The 14,313-nt window shown below is 42.1% G+C and overlaps 1 protein-coding gene across 9 annotated transcripts in view; it reads right to left on the bottom strand.

Moving 5' to 3' along the window:
- sun1b (Sad1 and UNC84 domain containing 1b) overlaps positions 1 to 14,313 on the bottom strand; it is a 39,552-nt gene that overhangs the window by 23,727 nt on the left and 1,512 nt on the right. For 3 of the 9 annotated variants that reach the window (XM_085784262.1, XM_085784264.1, XM_085784267.1), the window contains exons 1-3: positions 10,419 to 10,654; positions 9,850 to 9,947; positions 263 to 472 (exon numbers count right to left, since the gene is read on the bottom strand). In XM_085784262.1, the coding sequence (XP_085640388.1) occupies positions 263 to 472; positions 9,850 to 9,947; positions 10,419 to 10,430 (320 nt within the window). In that variant the 5' untranslated portion in view covers positions 10,431 to 10,654. Of the gene's footprint in view, positions 1 to 262; positions 473 to 9,849; positions 9,948 to 10,418; positions 10,655 to 12,490; positions 12,804 to 14,313 lie in introns of those variants that run through there. The other 6 variants (XM_085784266.1, XM_085784270.1, XM_085784269.1 and 3 more) reach the window with 4 other exon arrangements.

Here is a 14,313-nt window from a genome sequence, read left to right as displayed (position 1 = left end):
ATGACCTGAATATTTCAAACATTTCCCCTGGGGGTTAAGAATTGATCATATATTAATAGATACTTGAAATGTTTTGTGTAAACAATGAGTATTGTAGTTATATTTTGACTATATTTGATTTTACACATTCATATGGTTGTGAAATTAATTAATGCAGAATAATCGTGATAATCGTAGTACCGTGATTATTTCTCTGACAATAATCGTACCAAGAACATTTATAATCGTGACATCACTAGTTAGTAACCATCGCCAGTCTCACCGTGTCTCTCGCCTGTTGCTGGTGTAGCTGCTGCTGCTGTTGCTGTTGCTGTTGCTGTGGTTCTGGGAGTACTCGGCCAGGCTCTCGTTGCCATAGTGACTGGCGCCGGTCTGCAGACGCAGGCTCCGCCGTGACATCCTGGGCGATTCGTACACAGGAGCGATCTGGTGCTCCTTCTCAAACTCCAACGCTGCTGTGGAGTAGCTGGAGCTGAGGGACACAGGAGGAAAAGTGGAGGCAAAGAAGTCTGATGAGAGGAGGTATTGCAACACAGTTAATCACAGGGTGGTAAGTTGTTTCTTTCTTTCTTTTTTTTTTCTATGTCCGCTTTGCCAAAATCCATTTGGAGACAACAAACAAGCCTCATGCGACTTTCAGTCTCAAATCAATACTTAACTTCAACAAAAACAAACAAAACACAGACGAAGACTGGCAGTAGGCCTGACAGGAAGTGAGTCATTAACAAGGAAGGGAGAAAACAATAAAATATTACAATAAAAAAGTACACTGTGTCTCTGAAAGTCAATTTGGAAAAAAATAGTAAACACTCCTGAGCGTAAAAAGCTGAAAAAATAAAATGTGCTCCACTCACTGCAATTCAGAGCCAAGCAGCCAACCCTAAGTGGAAACACACAATGAAGGCTGTAAATTTTGACTTTGCCATGCGCTGTGTGTGCAGCTGTGACTCACAGGGCCACACCCACCTGGCAGAGTAGGACAACATGACTAACAGCAGGCAACAGGGCAACAACTGTGAAATAAAATCACTGGAGCTGTTCTAGAAACTACTTCTCTTACTTTGCTGGTTGTTGCAAAGTGTAAATTGTTGTGTTACAGATCAAATATCGGTGCTGTATGATCACTATCACTTTCAACTTGACTAACTGAGCTGAAATGACCCGACCATGCTGCACTTTCTTTGCAGGCCGTGTGTACGCATGTCAGTATGTTGCTCAACTAGGTCAAGCAGAATAACTCCAGACATGCAGCGGAGGAGGGTGGATGAAGGGGGGGGGGGCAAAGCACTTTATCCATCACTGGACGGCCGGCCGAGGATAAACTTCCTGTTTGACACTGGGACAGGAGGGAGCGTCCCTGTGTAAACAAGAGCACAGAGTCACAGAGTCCCTGTCAGATATCAAGCTACGGCCTCGTACACAGGACAAAGTGTAGACTGACTGAGCACTAGCGGCAGTATTTACATGCATGTGTGCATGTTGCTCACTGTTGCCCCCCCTGCCTCTAGCTCTAAAGCCTCAGGATTACACACTCCCGCCGAGAGCCAATTATGTGCTTTCGTCCTTGCTCTGCCTCCTGCTCCAAGTGGCTCCTCTCCGAGCACATGACCTAGGCAGCAGCTTTCCCTCTGCGTCCTGTTGGTCTGACCAGCAGATATTTATTCTAGCGCTCAGCAAGGAGAGTGAGTGGTGCATTCATAGTCTTCACAAATGAAACAGAGCAAAACTCCTACATCAAAATTAACTACCATCACCTTAACTGTTAAAAACCAAGCTGTATTGTCTACTTTTTGTCCAACCCTGTTGATTTCAAAACATCAAATCTTCACATTTCAAAATCTGGGATCAGCAAATGTTCCAACACTTTTGCTCAACGAATGACACAAACAAGTCCTGAGTCTCTGTATGCGTTTGTGCGTGACACACCCTCCTGCAGGGGTTTTGTCTCTTGCATCTGTGAGTCACTCAGTCAGTCTCTGAAAAAAAAAGAATATCTTATCCTGAAGGAATGCAAACATGCGATACCATATGATATATTTATGCCACCGCCACACTGGGAGGAGGTCAACGACACCGAGCGCTATCGGTGCTATCTGCAAGAGCTATGTGATAAAAATAATACAGATTCATGCTGCTTTAATAACAGATACAAATCTATCTGTTCAGTCATGCACAACTAAACTATCAAGTAAAATGTTATGTTTAAAGGAACGGTGAAACAGTGAACCGTAGTCCATGCATCTGAACTGCACGACAGGAACACCAGCAGTTCACACAACACAACTAGAGGGCATCTAAGGTGAAGCCACTGTAGTTCCCCACAGTGGAGAACGTGGGGACTCCAGAGGAAAGCAGAGGGAGAGGAATCAAGCAGGCTGCTGCTGCTAAACACAGCTAGTCCAGATATCAGCAGTACAATCAATTTTCCATCACATCACATTGCTCATCTTATTCAAATTTGAAATTCAAATATTGAAAAAACAGCCGTGGGGAAGCACAGTTTGCTTCTGCACGTAAATTCATCTTACAGCAGTAGGCCCAACAAGCCGAAAAGCAGCTGTAGTTCCTCTGTTAAAAAGAGACATGTCTTTGTCTGCCAAAAGTTCACGTTTGAGTCAAAATGGATATGAACCAAATTTGAAGACATTTGCTGAGTCCTGTCCCGGCATGATGTGTTCACAACAAGACACACAGACAACAAGAAATCATAATGTTTGCAGACTTGACCATTACTGTGCATAGGCCTATACTGTAGAATAGGGGTGGGTGATATGACGATATTAAATCGTGAAGGATTAGAGCGTGTAGACGATCTGCCAAAGTGCAGAGATCGTAGGATCGTCTGGGGCACCTTTTATGTTGCAAGAGTGCATTTTATCAGAGTATGTTTACTTGCACATGTTGGCAAAACTGCAACTATTTAAATGGGCTCTATGCACAGCTCCACTACTTCCTGAATTTCTGAAAGGCAGCTCCCAAACTGATTAATCCAGGTGTGTCTGACCAATGTGACTACTCAGACACACCTGGATTAATCAGTTTGTCTAATAATGTAAGACAGGAAATAAAGGAGCTGCCTTAAGTTCAGGAAGTAGTGGAGCTGTGCATAGAGCCCAGTAAAATTTGTTTAGAAAGGCTCTTTGACCTAAATTGTCTGTTTTTCAATTTTAGATTAAAGATCGTGATAAAATCGAGATCGTTATCTTATTTTTCAAAAACCGTGATATGATATTTTTGCCATATCGCCCACCCCTACTGTAGAAACAATGACTGTGCAGATCCCAGTCTGTCTTAGGAGCAGTAAACAATGATAATAATTAGCTTGCCCACTCTTTCCTGTTGTCCTGGGCATCCAAACTGATCAGTGTGCCACCACTCTTCCAGGTGGCTCCCATGGCCCACATCAGTGATATAAATAGAGGCGGGCACTACGCTTTCAGAGGCGAGAGAAGACAGAAAGACAAGACACAGTGTATAGAGAAAGAAGACCCTACCCATCCTGACCGTCAGCTTCCTGGAAGCTCTCCTTACATAACATCACAGCTTTCAAACTCTTCCCACACTCAGTGGGCACAGCCGGCTTTCTTACAACGCAACCACACAAAGCATCAGAGCAAATACAATAACTCTACATATTGGTAGCTTATGTTTTGCTTTCTGACATTTCACACACTTTAGCTACAACACTCTTATAATATGTGACCTGTGTTCAACAGCAAAGTACTGAAAAATTTAAGACCAACCGGTGTTGGTTGGACAAAGTCAGGCTCTGGGAAATTTTGATGAGCACTTCTCACTGTTTTTTCTCATTTTATGAAGCAAACAATTAGTCATGTTTAAAAAGGGAGATGAATCAATAATAATGAAGTATATTCACATTAGCTTTACAAGGAGGGATGAAAGTAAATCTCATATGTGCCTGATATGAATTATGTCAGGCTTCCAAAAAATGTATATCACTTCAAAGTGCACATGTACCAACAGGTAGCCTATAATATCTTGCAGACAGCCAATGATGTATTCAAATCACTAAGAAGGTAATCTGCCTGGGGGGACAAAGTCCCGTCAATTCAGCTTCTTCCCTTTAGTGGCTCCTCAGGATATCATACCCTGAAGACAACAAGAAACTATTCTTACAATACAATACAGAAACATGGGGTTCAGAAGCTGCCAATATATCTGAAGCAAAACCAGACTGTCATCATTAATCTAACCCAGGAGCCAAAGAACAAGTAGCTCTAGAAACAACACATGTGGTGAGAACTGCAGTTCCAGTTTAGTTTGCTGACGTTGAAGGGAACCGTCATCCGCCCACCTACTGCCAGCTTTGCATTGTGAAAGCCATCGTAACTGACATAATTAAACATCAACTTTGCATTTAAGCACATAGGTTGTTTGCATGAACATGTCAACATGACATCTGGATTCATAAGGAAAACTTCTCTTCGGCTTGCTGGGGCATATCTGCCATGCCTCAAATATGTCTGAAACCAAACTACTTGGCTGTGAAATCTGACACGCGAGCGTTTGCCGTTTTTTCTGGAAAAATAATCTTACTGGTTAACCAATTCAAATAGTTGTTGGTGAAATATTTTTTGGGCAATCAGAAGAATAGTATCCAACAATCTTTTTTAATCCTATCTGCAAGAAAGAAAAAAGAAAAGGAAAAACTGTCACAAAGTTAAGTCAAAGAATTTTGGTCATCTGTTATTTATGTAACAATAATTATGTAACAAACAAAGAACATTACAGAACGCAGTCTGAAGTTCTGGGATGCAAGTCAACAATAACCAACACAGTGCCTTGCAAAAGCCTTAAAAAGTAATACTTGTTCCCATTCGTGGTCAGACACACACACACATATAAGGCAGAGGTTATCGAGACCACGTGGGCTGTAAATCTTAGCTTCGTAAACAAAAAGTGTGGTTTTAAAAGTTAAAGCATTCACCATCATCACACACCAAAAAAAAAAAAAACCTAAAAACTGAGGGGGTTGTTGTTGCCAGTGTAACTTTTTTTTTTTTTTAAAACACAGACCATTTTCATATTACTACATCCAAACAGGAATAGTCGTCAGCTCCTTAATCACATTCTCTACCACTGAGTCAGTAACAGCCATCTCATAAAATGGTAATTGTTTGGTTGGCTCCATAATCCAATAGCAACATAAATGAGTTTTTCTGCTGCAGCACAGAATGGGATACATGATGGGAACACAGTGCAGCCGCACGCAAACGTGAAGCACCTGCACAGTGGGTTCAGTCAGTGCCAACAACTAATATTTTTAGCGACTTGGGATACTGAGTACTTTCCTACCTGTTATCTGCAATTTATTGAAATCTCTTCCCTTGGACACTGTGGGACCACACTGTGTTTACTAAAATTAAACAGCACTAAGTGTTTTCCTGAAATTCAGCTGCAAGAGCCTTTGGAAATCTCTGGGGAAAATACCAGATCAGAGCTCAAACGCACCACAAACTGTCTTCCTGTTTCCTTCCACTGCTACAGAGTAGGGAAAGTCTTCTTTCCCTTGAGATGCTGAGGCCTATATTTACCAGAGGCTCAGGAACTGGGAGTTTGGGACCGAGTGGAGAGCTTTTTTTTTCGAATTTCCATCTAACCATCTCTGGGTGGGTAACTAGGATTTGGCACCGTGATTACGATCGCTGCAGCTCAGCCTCATTTTCTCTCCCACTGACAGCACTTTCATTCTGCCCCACTCCATCTCTGTTGTGGCCACGTTACGGCACTATATAGTGTGCCGCTTCATGTTGCGGTGGTTGCCACGGAGACCACTCCAAACAGCTCCCTGGTTTAAGAGCAACTGTGTTCGGTAGCGGAGGCCGTACATGTATAGTCTACTGTAACACTTCCAACAGACAGATGCTGCAACACAAAAGAACACGATCCGGGCTGATACACAAAGAGAAAAGCTTCTGGTTGGCTAAACACACACCTCGTGCATGCGAGGGGTCGATTCCAGAAATCTTTTTATTGGATCACTAACAGCCTGAAAAGTGGAACAGTTTTTCAACCCTCACAAGGAGAAACTGTGGACAACTCTCTAACATCCAGCTGTTGTCATTTGCTTGGCACTTGACCAGTGGTGCGTGTACTGCAACACACCCAGACCAGATGTCAAAACAACTGTGACAGCAGCCTGAACAACAGCTGTCAAGCTGGCACTAAGCTCAGACCCACTTTGGTTGTGTCCCTGAACCTTATCTTGCAGACTCAGAGCCTGAATTAGTATAGTTTATTTACCTTCAGATTATAAATTAACTTCTATGTAGATGCTGGTAAAACTGCTGTTTCTGGGCGAGTAGGCCAAATCTGTATGTCCTCTACATTTTCTCTTTTTGTACAATTAAAAGAAAATCTTTAGTTATACACCACTGCCAGTCAGTTAGCCTCCGTCAATAACTCCATCACTGCTGCTGCTGCTTACTACTGTCACAGCTCAGCAATCACTTGTGGGGGAAATACTCTCCAACCAGAGGCACGAGCACCAATGACCCACTTCCTCCATCATAAAATATGAAGGATCTGTGTGAGCCAATACACAGCATACACACACACACACACACACACCTGCTTTCCGTGAGGACATGGGCGCCCCCAACCCACATCTCAGCATTTAGCTGCATAATAAGGACTGAAGAAATCACAAATCTTGATCAAGACAAGTATTTCTATAAATTATAGCCATTTTTGGGCAATGAATCAGGAAGCTGCTGTCTGCAAATCTATGACAATGCAAAGAAAACCAATGGAGAGGTTATGAGGTCACACAGAAACTCAAATGATAATATTTTCATCACTTTCAGCATGAAAAGTCACTCCACCAAAGTGTTTTTCAGGTTAATGGGTTGTAGTTTGTCTAAATACACTAGTAAAATGTACCTTTCCCCTCTAAGAAACTGCATAATATTTTCACAAAAACAATAAAACTGTCACTAATCTACATATATACTATTTTCCTCAATCATTAGTCTATGAAATGTTCATAGTGGGAACACAAAATGCTACCCACTTTGTCTGAACCTGTGCACAATGAAAACTTCTCACATCTTCAACATGACAGAGATCAAATCAAAATCAGCAGCAACATCAAACTTTTTGTAACTTCTTGTGGTGAAACCTTGAAGCCTGTTTTACCGAAAACACTGAATCAAACTAGTAACAACCAGAGTAGTTGTGAGGAAGTGAGAACAAAGGAATCTCCCAATCTATTAATAAAATAAAACTTTATCATCTATTTCCCTGGGTGTATTTACAGTGTTGGTAATATTATCTCTGGGTTGTAGGTCCGGGTTGTAACAGCCTCTCCCTGGAGTCTCCAAAGAGATCAGAGCGTAGATGAAAGTAGAACATGATTGGCTGGCCTCCTCTCCCCGTTTCTCTTAGACCATTCAGTGCTACAAAACTTGTCACTGCTCTTTTGAGTTTTGACAACAGATGGGCCAACGGTTTCTGTCACCTGACCCCCCTCCCACCCCGTCTCTGCATGCTAACTTGAATCCACTTGTGGCCGATACACACACATGCAGCACAGCCTCTCAGGTCTCAACACAATCAGCTCCCAGACTCCCTCGGGTTGATATTTCTGACCTTTGATCGAGAAACAAATACAGTTACATTACTTACTTAGAATATAAACTGAGGTGAATGTCTTCAATCCACTTGTTTAAATTTCAACAACTTTTGTTTCTCCCGAGAGCTTATAATTCATCGGTCTTTCAGCTGCAACAGACACAGGCTAATAAAAACCAACAGATCTCTCAACTAGCAAGTCAAGAAGCATAAACTATTAGTGTAATCCTGGGATCAGGGCCACCGTTGTGACTGGGAGGTTCGTTAATAGCTTCTCAGCTGACCGCATTCAAAAGGAACACGATTAGCTTGTTCCAGGTTTTCAGTCGAACTGGTAGATTCCAACCAGGTGTCAAACCAGCTTTTGTGCTTTCATCATCTCGCTTTGCCTCAGTCCAGTGTGACTCATGAGACCGGTTACCAAGTCTGGATTTCACATAGCTGGAGTGCAATTTGCTGCAAAGCTGACTGGAGATTATGGGGATATTAAGTCACTATTTTTCCCCATTTTTGAAACATGATCCAACATCAACTGCAGCCGCTACTACAGTATCTGCATCAACATGAAGCAGGGGAATGAATTTCCCACAACCTGTGGTTTAACTGTCACATAATGTGCTATTAATTACATTACCTGAACTCAGCTGGAGGGAGAAGAGCCTGAAGGACTGAGTGCAGTTTTTTACAATGCGCCGCTCTGTGCACAGCTGTAAACCTAATGACAGGTCTTTGTTCAAAGCACAAGACACTTTCATACTTTCACTTGAATGATGGGAGGCCCCTGCTCACAAAACTGAAGCAAGAACTTTCCCTCAAGTCAGAAAGCGAGTTCAACACAAAAAGGTGATATTATGTTTTCGGACCTACACACCCAAATGCCTTTCAGTGTATTAGTGACAGCACTGGAGACAACAACATTCCTCCGCAAACACAAACCTTCCTGGTGAAGCGTTGGCCACACCTACACTGTGAGTTCTGTGATCAGGGCCGTAGTATAGGGGAGAAAGGTGATGATAATTCTAGGGGCCCAGCGCCCAGTGGGGCCCATAAAAAAACCCCAGTAGTCTAATCTTTGTATGACTGATTTATTCTGCGTAAGACCCTGACTAATACTCATAGTACACTGTAAAAACTCAACATCCTTCTAAGAATATTTGTCTTATTTCTTGTCCAAATGTCTCATTTCTAGTCAAAACTAATCTCTTTCCACTTAAAATAAGACTCATTACCTTAAAAATCAACTTGTTTTTAGATAAATTTCACTTAAATTCACAATAAATAGAAAAATCTGCCAGTGAAAGTAAGTTTTTTGTGCTTGTAATAAGAAAAACTTGCTCCACTATCAGATTCTTTCGACTTATTTCAAGTGAAAATCTGCTTGAAAGAAGTAAAAAGTGTCTAAAAACAAGGTACTTTTAATATGATGTGTCTTATTTTAAGTAGAATGAGATTTGTTTTGACTAGAAATTACATTTTGACTAGAAATAAGACAAATATTCTTGCTAAGATACTTGAGTTTTTGCAGTGTAATGCGGCATTAGCATCAAAACAAAGAAGGCTAAATAAAAAACGATAGCCTAATACATACGTAGTCTAAGAAAAAAAAAAAAGGAAAAGTTAGGGGGAGGGGCCCACTTTAGTATTCTTTAAGGGGGCCCAGAATTCCTAGCAACGGCCCTGTCTGTGATGGCAAGGAAGGAGCGCAAGAAACAATGTGCAGAAAAGTAGCACAATGGAAGAGGTTGAGTTACATTAAACCTAAAAAGTTAGCAAAGGCAGATTAATGTTGTAAAAATAAAAAAATATTAAGAAATCTAGGGAGCATGTATCTTTCTTTTTTTTTACCCCATGCAAGCCTCCCCAATTCCCCTCCAAGCATACAAACACACACACCGACTGACTCATGAGGCTGACTCATCAAAACCACAACCACAGGATTTTTTTTTAGCAGTTTAACTGATTTGCAAAACCTCTAGAAAGTAAAGACAAAAAAAATATACTGTCTTTAAAGAGAAAACAGAAAACCAGCACAGTGAAGAAGCAGTGAAGGTAGAACAACTTTTGGATTGTTTGACTTTCATTATATGACTATTTCACAATGACTGGGTAAAATGACCAATTACTACAGCATAATAATAGCATCCAGCTCAACTAAACAGCATGAAGAGGAAAAGAGCAAATGGAATATGAATGTCTCTGATTGATGACAGACAGCAGATTGAATTTCAGCGCGGCGGGACAGCACCGAGGTCTCACCTGAGAGAGTAGGTATATCCAGTGTTCTCCGGTGCACACTGTGGCGGCGTGTATGTGTGCAGCTGCGAAAAATCCATGGTCATTCTTCTTTGTTTAGACTGCAAGAGTCAGGATGCAAGGGATAGGAGTCTTTAAGCTAAAGCTGACATGACATGCGGAGTGGGGCAACAAACAAGCACAAACTAACTTTCATACAGACACACTCACAACAACAACGCATGCACTGTTTTGTTCATTCTGTCTCTTTCAGACAAATCGATTCTGATAACAAGCTCAGGTTCTGCTGCTGCTGCCACTGTATTTTAGAAGCAGATTCACAGCCACATCTACTGTAGACACATTAATGCATTAAAAGCCTGGAGCACCCTGCCTCCTCCTCCCAAATCAATCCCAACTCTAGCTATTCACTGGGCTACTCTCCAAGAAAACACAAACACCGGTTACTGCTGCTACGCTGTACAACAACCATGTCAGAAAGCCGAGCACCGACAGGCCCTAACGAAAAAGCTGCTGGACATTCCTTTTCCCCAGGAACACAACAATGCTACTGTGGACAAGAGCTGGCCGACCTCTTCCTGCATGTTTGCTCTGGCTGGTGTAGCTGACGGAGGCCACGGACGCCACCGAAGCTGTAATGAATGACTCGTCTCTTCTCCTCCCCTGGTCGGCAAACAGGCGGCAACTGACAGGACAGGAGGGGCCGGCTGAGTGGCTGGTGTAGCGAAAGGGCAGAGCACAGTGACGATCTCTCCTCCTCTCCTGCCTTAAAGCCGACTCCTCGTATAGGGGAAGCTGCTCCTACAGTGACGCTTAGTTGGAGCGGCTCCACTCGCAGAGAAGGCAGCGTTATGAAACCGAGTACAACAGCAGCAAGGGGTGGGGCTGAGTTCTAGGCAATGAGCGGGAAACAAAAAAATCTTCAGACTACGCAAATACTATGTGAGCATGATACTGTATGAGGCACACCTAGCTAACCTATAATAATAAAATCAAATGAAAGTCCAGCAATCAACAGAAGGTTTTACTGAGGTGCTGATTCAACTCCATGTCCTGTGTTGAGACAGTTACACTGACTACTATGAGGTAGAAACATATCTTTGAAAAATGTTGTACAGTAAAGTTCAACACCACCACAAATCATATCTTCTAAATCATACAGACAGACACCTAAGTGCATATGAGTGGCCAATCCTGACAAAAGACAGCTATGCAACTGCAGGTTGAAATGAGGTGATTATAGCCACTTCATATAAAAAGAACAAACTCTTGCTCAACAACACATAATAAATTAAATAGATACGGCTACCTGACTTTACTTTTCTGGTCCTAACTTCAGCTGCGTACAAAATGAGCATATCTCATGAGCAAATATGAACTTCATCTATGATCCCCTTCTTAAATCAAACAGAGAGAGGATGCAAAGATGCCGTGCCATGGGGAAAAAAAACAGATGGCTTTTCCTAAACCACCACCACCACCACCACAGAAATCTCCATAATAATCTTAATCATGTTTCAAATCCGCATCCAGCCAAAAAGAGGGATAAGCAGCATAAACACATATCCAAAAGCCGTGATCACTGCTTTAATTCAACCAAGATTAGGTTGTTGTTGTTTTTTTTTTTGACTTGTCAACTGGTGCAATGAATCATGATGCAATCAGCTGAATGTGGGCACTCCAAAATTAAATAGCAGCCTCCTACTGTGAATCAGCTGAGCTAGAAGTGCTGCAGGATGGCCTGAGAAGGAGGGAGAGCAGTCCTGAACCATCAGCCTAATTACACTACAGTCCAACCACCACATGTCCTCCATGAAGGGCTGTGTGTTGTGTTGTGCAGCGTTTATTCCAGCATGTGACTGTGAGTCTCTATCTTAGTTATGTTTATGGCATTTGACGCTTGAGCTCATCTTTCAGTGGACAGTTTGAACAATAACAGAGCATGACGATTGAGGACAAGCCCACAAACACACACTCTTCACACACCAACAGTTTACACGCTGTAGGCTACAGTGACACCTTCTCCCCGATCCTACAGTATGTTTCACCTCGCACGTCTTTGCTGGCTCCTTTTACGCAAACCACCTGCGACGACCAGGGGGACAACTGAGAGACTAGTACATTCCTCAGCCTGCTGTCAAATCACTGTTTCGGACTGGTGCCGTTTCTATCATATATTTAGTTCAATAGTAATAACACAAGCACACAGTGTCCGGCCAAATGACATATAAGCCGTTACATTCTCACACTGGCCGGTGCTAAATTTAGACGCCGCATGTATTTAGTCTGCGCCGTCACTCAACCAAAGCTCTGACTTGCTTAGAGGCTTTTGCAACGACGCACTTAGTCGCAGTTCTCGACATAACAGGTGCATTCAACATTTACAAGTTAAAACACAGTCAGGCATGTCCAGAAATTATGTTTCATAATTAAAAATGTATAATAACAGAGCAGAATTCTAAAAAAAAATATCTGTGGGAAATAAGGCCCGATATCGCGTTCGCTACCAAAACAGCTGTGGGTAAAGGAGCTCAGCAAAGGACAGAATAAACCCAAATGAAAGGAAAATCACACGTCCACACAACACACAACCACCTCTACGTTCACCTTCACGACGTTATTTAGAAGTACTATGTCAACTTGCCCGCGTGTTTAGAGTCCATGTATGTTGTTATTCTTTAGGAGCGTAATCCAAATGAACAACATTCACGCATTATTGTCACGGAAGATGCGCAAACTTCCGCCAGCATCCCGACGCACGGAGATCCAAAGGTTAACTTATCGCTGCGGACCCTCGGATCCAAAAACGTGGCTTTTTCTAACAGAAAGACACCAAAGTTTTGAAGTAGCTACGGAGTGTTATGCTAGTGCACAACAAGCAGATTTCCAAAATGGCTTCCCGGTCGTAACAAAGCCAGAAGGATCGCTGCCGAGCTGATCCTCCCACTCCCAGGCCCTCTATTGTCGGCCAGGGCGCACACTTTAAATCTATTGGAGGAAAGCGGCGCTGCTGTAACCGCATGACTCTGGACTGCTGCTGCTGCTCCGTGCATTGAGAGGAATCAACATAACATATCACATCATCAACGCAAAAACCTTAGGCTAACACATTTCCAAAGGGATGAATGTATTACTCCATTATGATGAATGTGGCTCAAGTGGCTGCTGCACTTACCAGTCTATTTTTCTTTCAGTAAAAACGTGAAAGAACATTTTTCTGGCAAAACATTATCTATTAAATGCAATAAATTCCTATTCCTACTATTAGGTGCTATGTAATTATTTGTTTATTGTCTAATTATTTTCCCTCTTGAGGGACTACACAGGCTGCACACCATGTTCAAATTTCTGTTGTAGAAAACAAAATCCCTTATAGGTCCGGTCCCTCCCACCCCAACCCTACTTTTCAGCTAAATGAATAATAAATAATGGGCAAACTACCTAAATACTGAGACACTCCCTTGCAGTAAGAGGGAAATTTACTATATTGTTGCAATACCATTACAAGAAACTTTCTCTAATGGGATTGAACAAACAAACCATTGTCTGGAACTACGAGATAAAAGATAAACATAGAAGTAGCTAAACTGAAAGTATGTGGTGCAAATTCCTCAAAAGGTTTGCAGTGCAAGTGTAAACATATTCCAGGGTTTTCTTTCTATTGCTGGAGTAAGGCAGCCAACCACAGGGTGTTCAGTCACTCAGATAAAGCTGAATACCACTTCCTGTTTTTGTTGATAAAGCAACTATCGCTTTAACATATTTCCCATTGGAAAGCTGAAAATATATGATGTATGATTATTTTTATAATAAACATGTTTGGTGTGGATTCAAGACAAAGTGCAGTCAGTACTGTTTTTGTTTTTTGTTTTTTGCTGTTTTGCAAGAAACAGTAGACACTGGAGACAGAATGGACCCTGCACTGTGCTGCTGGAGCAGATAATAAGTTATGGGGTCAAAAGTGCTTGATTTCATGGACATGCAACATGTGTGGAAAGAAAGCGAATAAATACCCATGTGGTAAGAGGCCACACACTGAAACCACAAAAACATCAGAGATCCCAGTAACACTGACAACAGCAACACAATTTGTTCAGCATCATCCAGCTCCTGCAGTAGGGGCGGTGTGTGTCCAAAGCTTTAGCCCACCCCCCACTTTCAAACCAGCATTTCATTTTTAGCCAAGAGCTGAAGGGAACTGAAAATATTGATAGGCAACTACCATGACAACAAAGAAACCCAGAAGAAGAGAAAAATTACAAGAGGGATGTGATGTGATAAGTCAAGTTTTCTCAAACGATTTGACAATCTGGTATATAGCACTTATCCTTCAACTTTGAAGGGGAAGTTGTGCAACAACCCAACGGTAAAAAAAGGTTTTAAACTCTTGCTACACCTATTTATAACGGGTGTGCATTCTGTGTTTTAAAGGGCCAAGATATATAATATTTTAGGGAGGTTGCAGGC

The sequence above is a fragment of the Trachurus japonicus genome, chromosome 8, assembly GCF_045865225.1.
Source record: "Trachurus japonicus isolate A0001 chromosome 8, Traja_1.0".
Classification (NCBI taxonomy): domain Eukaryota; kingdom Metazoa; phylum Chordata; class Actinopteri; order Carangiformes; family Carangidae; genus Trachurus; species Trachurus japonicus.
This window is presented reverse-complemented; position numbering and strand designations above follow the sequence as displayed.